The sequence below is a fragment of the Bidens hawaiensis genome, unplaced genomic scaffold (genome assembly GCF_021521415.1).
Source record: "Bidens hawaiensis isolate Kalapana, Puna unplaced genomic scaffold, B.hawaiensis_p1.1 tig00037007_1, whole genome shotgun sequence".
NCBI classification, from domain to species: Eukaryota; Viridiplantae; Streptophyta; class Magnoliopsida; order Asterales; family Asteraceae; genus Bidens; species Bidens hawaiensis.
Genome location: NW_027496458.1, coordinates 99,405 through 104,440, shown reverse-complemented (window position 1 = coordinate 104,440; position 5,036 = coordinate 99,405). Strand labels below are relative to the sequence as shown.

At 34.2% G+C, this 5,036-nt stretch overlaps 1 protein-coding gene across 2 annotated transcripts; it reads right to left on the bottom strand.

The window, feature by feature from the left end:
• Window positions 1-726: 726 nt before the first annotated feature.
• On the bottom strand, window positions 727-4,732 carry LOC143588958 (protein NRT1/ PTR FAMILY 2.7-like). 2 transcript variants are annotated; one of them, XM_077069840.1, is made up of 4 exons: window positions 4,639-4,732; window positions 3,755-3,972; window positions 2,539-3,062; window positions 727-1,771 (listed from the first exon to the last, which is right to left on the bottom strand). In XM_077069840.1, exons 2-4 carry the CDS (start codon window positions 3,965-3,967, stop codon window positions 931-933), a joined length of 1,578 nt encoding a protein of 525 aa, XP_076925955.1. In that variant the 5' UTR covers window positions 3,968-3,972; window positions 4,639-4,732; the 3' UTR covers window positions 727-930. The 2 variants fall into 2 exon arrangements, with proteins under 2 accessions (XP_076925955.1, XP_076925956.1); XM_077069841.1 differs by lacking the exon at window positions 3,755-3,972 and having other exon boundaries at window positions 4,639-4,698.
• Window positions 4,733-5,036: the final 304 nt, after the last annotated feature.

Below are 5,036 nucleotides of genomic sequence, written 5' to 3'. Positions count from 1 at the left end.
AGATGAAGAATCGCAGTTATTAACTGCATTTACATGCCCAGATGGACATTATCAATGGAAGGTAGTTCCTTTTGGTTTAAAACAAGCACCCAGCATATTTCAACGACATATGCAAAACGCTTTAAGAGGATTAGAAGAATATTGTACCGTCTATGTTGACGATATAATAGTTTTCTCAAACTCCGAAGAAAAGCACTATTTTCATGTTTTTTCAGTCCTAAAAACAATTGAAAAATATGGGATAATTTTATCTAAAAAGAAAGCAAATCTTTTTAAAACAAAAATAAATTTCTTAGGCTTAGAAATTGATCAAGGGACTCATTGTCCTCAAAAACACATTTTAGAAAATTTGCATAAATTTCCTAATATCTTAGAAGACAAGAAACATCTTCAAAGATTTTTGGGCGTTTTAACTTATGCAGAAAGTTATATTCCAAAGCTTGCAGAACTTAGAAAACCGTTACAGGTAAAATTAAAGAAAGATTATGTTTGGGAATGGAAACAATCTGATACTGATTACATAAAAAAAGATAAAGAAAAAATTAACAGATTTTCCAAAACTTTATCTCCCAAAAGAAAAAGATTTTCTTATTATAGAAACAGATGCCTCAAACTTTGAAACCCGAATAACCAGACCCAAAAACCCGAAACCTGAAAAACTAACAAAAAGACCCCCCCCCCCCCCCCCCCCCCCCCGCACCCCTCTTCAAGGTTGATGTTAATGATTTGGTGGAACATTCAAGGTTGATCATCTTTGATCTTACTACGGTTTCTCATTCATATAGAGAGCATGAAACCTTAATATAATTGCAACAAACTCATTACCTAATTAATTTAACTCCTTACAAGTCTTATGTTGTATCCAAAGTTTTTAATTAACATTAGAACCACTTTATTAATCTTCATTTCTAGCCTCTTTATTATTCTTCATCATGAACTTGAAACATTCTCCACGTTTTGATCTTGTTTGTCCACTTTGTGCTGAAACATCTTAGCACAAACAAGAAAATACCCAAAGTTAACCACACCTATTGCTGCCAACAGCCAGTACACTATATCCAGCCTACCATCATTTAGGTCATCTTTCAACCACTTGGTGCTATTCCGAATCAAACCTGTAATTGCGGTACTCAAATAGAATCCCACCGCAACCAATAACGATATCATAGCGGTGGAAGTACTACGCAACGATGTTGGGAACTCTTGATAGTATAAAGAAATTTGTCCAGGAAAATGAAATGCTTGACTTATTCCCATAATTGTTAAAGGAACCAAAAGCCATAATGCTGAAATGGGCACAATGGTGGCTGTACCCATGCTTAACCCAATTAAATGGTGGTCTATAGCCGTGTGTAGCCTTCGGGCCTCAACTATGGCAGATGCCATCAAACCTAAAACATTGAGTACATGTCCCAACCCTAATCGTTGGAGGGGTATTAGAAACAAACCGGTTAATTTTTGCCACATGGGAAAGATCAATCGATCGAGGATGAATATTGTAATGCTTGTAGCTAAGGTGTCTAAAGATAAGAAAGAAGAAGAGGGAATTTTGAATTTGGAACCACCAAGGTGTCTATCCATGGATAGAGCTTGAAGGATGATGAAGTTGCTAAACATGCCAATTAGAGCACTTAACAAGACACTAGAGGACCAGAGTGGCATTATTTTGATTAGAGTTTTCAAGTCTTCCACTTCTTGTACAGTACTTAAGCTCCATGATCTTGTTTCCGAACCATCAGATTCAATCTTCAAGGCCCCATGATTTAAGAACCTACATGATATCAAATATACCATTTTGATTAAGAATCTTGCTAATGAGTAGGCTTGCTGACAAACCGATCATTTAGTGAAGCGTTCATCAATCATTTAACATGAAGAAGTCCCTTATGTTCCATTTATTTAATAAACGAACGAATATGAACAAAATTTTTTTGTTCATTTTGTTAAACAATGAACAGTCACGTATGTTCATTTATGTTTATAAGGTTTATTTATTTAAATTCGTTTATGTTCATTCATTGATATTATAGAGAAACATTTACGAACGTAAATGAACAAAAGAAACCATAAAAAAGGAACATAACTGTACAGATGTACAAATATGAATGAATATAACTATATGAACGCCAATTAGAAGTACATATGAACAACATCGTACATGTCTGAACTAAAATTAATAAAACAAGAACTGTAGTGGCTTCATAAAATAGAGTAAACAGTAACACGCCTACAATGTTCAAATGAATTAACAAACGTCAAAGAATGAATTTAAATAAACCCCATTCATTAACAAGCTTGTTTATCTACATTTGTTAATCGATCGTTTATCCTATTAACAAATGAACATAAACGAAACACACTTATTTTCTTAACGAACGAACATGAACAAGAAAATTATGTTCCTTTAATTGCTTGTGATTAATCGTTTGTTCGTTTAAAATTAAATGAACAACTACAAATACCACACAAGTTATTTTGAATTTTCTAAACCCTGTATGCGAACAAATTGTTGGGAGTTAGTGAAAACCATGATCATACCTGAAACTCTTTGATGGGAGTGTAATAGATTTGTCCTTAATGTCATAGTTATACTCATGATTCCTTGAAGAAACCTTCCTCTTTCTCACTGCTGCAACAATAACTCGACCAATGCTAGTAAAAGGGCTTCCTTTATGTTCGGTTTTTCGATAAAACTTTCTACCCAACAAGAACAAGATCACACCAACTGTGTTGCACACGACACAAATCCCAAACCCTACTGTCCAACTCACATTATCTTGAACATAGATTATGACAGTAGTGCTTATGACACTAGCAGCATAAAACACAAAAAAGTACCAATTGAAGTAGATTCCTACACTATTTGGATCATCAAACTGATTAGCTCCCATAGTAGCAATGGTGTAACGTGTGCCACCAATCCCAATACAAGCAAACCCTAAAATGGTGTATAGAACTCCATATTGAAGCTTTGATGGAGACTCACATGGAAGTGAGTTGTTTGTGCAGGGTGGAGGTCTTAGGGATGGAAATGAAGCTGTTAATGCCATAAGTGTCACACCCTACAAATACAATACACAGATACCATGTGTTCGATTAGGAATTAATTTATAGAAGATTTAGAGATGTGATAAGTAGTACTATTAGGCATTTCTTGAAAATTTGTACAAAGATTTTAAGATTTAGGTGGCAAGCAAACTTGGACTCATTAGTACTTCATCTTAGAGTTCTTTTTTTTTTCAATGATAGTCATAAGGGTTACAGTTGGCCTGAGTTTTCGGTTAAAGGAACAAATCTTTATCCAAGTTTGCTTGCCACGCTAGCGAACAAAAAAACGTTGTTTGATCGCTCATAGATGTAGTGGATTGCCTATTTGTACAACAACTTGAATTAAAAAGGGTCATGCAATAGCCGTTAGAACAATATCTGGGTGGCCCTTTCTGACCCAAAAGGGGTCAAACCTAGAAAATTATTAGTCACGGTCATTCAACAAATATTCTGGAGGCCTTTCTGACCATACGCTAAAAATTGTTTAATATTTTTTGGCCAAAATGGTCGTCTGACCTCTATCCATACAGTCGTTTGAAACAATGTAGAATTAGGTGTAAGATAGTGTGTGTGTGTGTGTGTGTGTATAGCTAGCCTATATAGTAAAATGCCTAGAAATCCAATCACATCTTTAAACCACCTATAATCCAAAAAGGTTGGTTACATAAGATAACTTTTAACCAAATAAATTATCTTAATGTTGTACCAGGAGTGACACACAAGAGAAAACGGAGATGACAGCAAAGGAGCCAAAATATGAATCAGAGAGAATAGCTCCAACAAGAGGAAAGAGACTCAAGCAGCCAAGTACAACATTAAAGACTTGAGTGGCATCAATGCTCTTAACGTTGTATTTGGTAATAAGGTACACAATTAGGTTCCCTATCCACCCTCCTGCTGCCAATGTTAAAGTTAACATGCTTCCTGCATCATATAGTATTTGATTAGATATTTGTATGAATGCAAGTGAAGTTATTGGTTGTAGGGGTTTTAATCGAGCTAGCGGATTGAATTGTTGAACCTGAACACGACATATATTCGTGCCATGAATATCAACTCTCACTCTGTCCAGCTTATTGTCATATAACCTAAGCACAACTAGTTTACCCTATTTTAATATAAAAAGGGTTGTAAACAAATTAAAGTGTCAAAACCCAACGAGTTAATAATATATTTAAGTTAAAATAACATGAGAACAAAAAAAATATAAATTATTATCAACTATATGTCTATTTTGTATAATGTTAGAAATTATGAGAGTTAGGAGAACTCCATTTGACAATATTTTAAAAATAAATATATCATATGTCATATAAATAAGTTACATCTAAAAATCCACGGATCGACTTTTAAAGTAACGAACGTTTGCGTGTATCTATAAATAGTGTAATTTGTGTAAGGATAATGAATGTTTACATATTCATTAAAACCTATGCCCGAAGCCAATGAACGTAAATGTTTTTTAAATTTAATTAACTTACTAGCTTACAAAACATATGAAAATATATATCATTAAGTGGAGTTCTTACGAGTTACAACTCAATGAGTTGGGTGGGTGTGTATAGAGAGAGAGAGAGAGAGAGAGAGAACCTAGTATGAAGGGGAGGGTAGTCCATCCTCCTTGTTTACTATGTTTGATGAAGATATTGCTTGTGCCTTCATTTGGTTTAACATCTTTGAGTGATTGATTATCTTTGAGTGATTGATTGATTTTCATTCTTTCTAGTTCTCAGTTAGGATGTGCCAATGGAGTTGGCATATATATATATATATAGACTTATATATCAATATTCTAATGAATAAAGTGAAAACGAGTAGGGTTGTGTTAGGGACACCCCTTAGTAGGCGGCCTATTAAGGGGTGTTTTGTCCTATATGGTGTACCCGATAGGCCGTGAATAGCACTGTGCGCGGCCTATTGTTCCAATTTGAATAATAATATTAAATAATAATAAATAACAATAATGATAATAATAAATAGAAGTAATA

Coding starts and splice junctions, on each gene's coding strand:
- LOC143588958 (XM_077069840.1), bottom strand. CDS start 3,967: ATGTTAACTTTAACATTGGCAGCAGGAGGGTGGATAGGGAACCTAATT. Junction 3,063..3,754: donor TCTCTTGTGTGTCACTCCTG/GTACAACATTAA, acceptor TTGTATTTGTAG/GGTGTGACACTTATGGCATT. Junction 1,772..2,538: donor CTCCCATCAAAGAGTTTCAG/GTATGATCATGG, acceptor GATATCATGTAG/GTTCTTAAATCATGGGGCCT.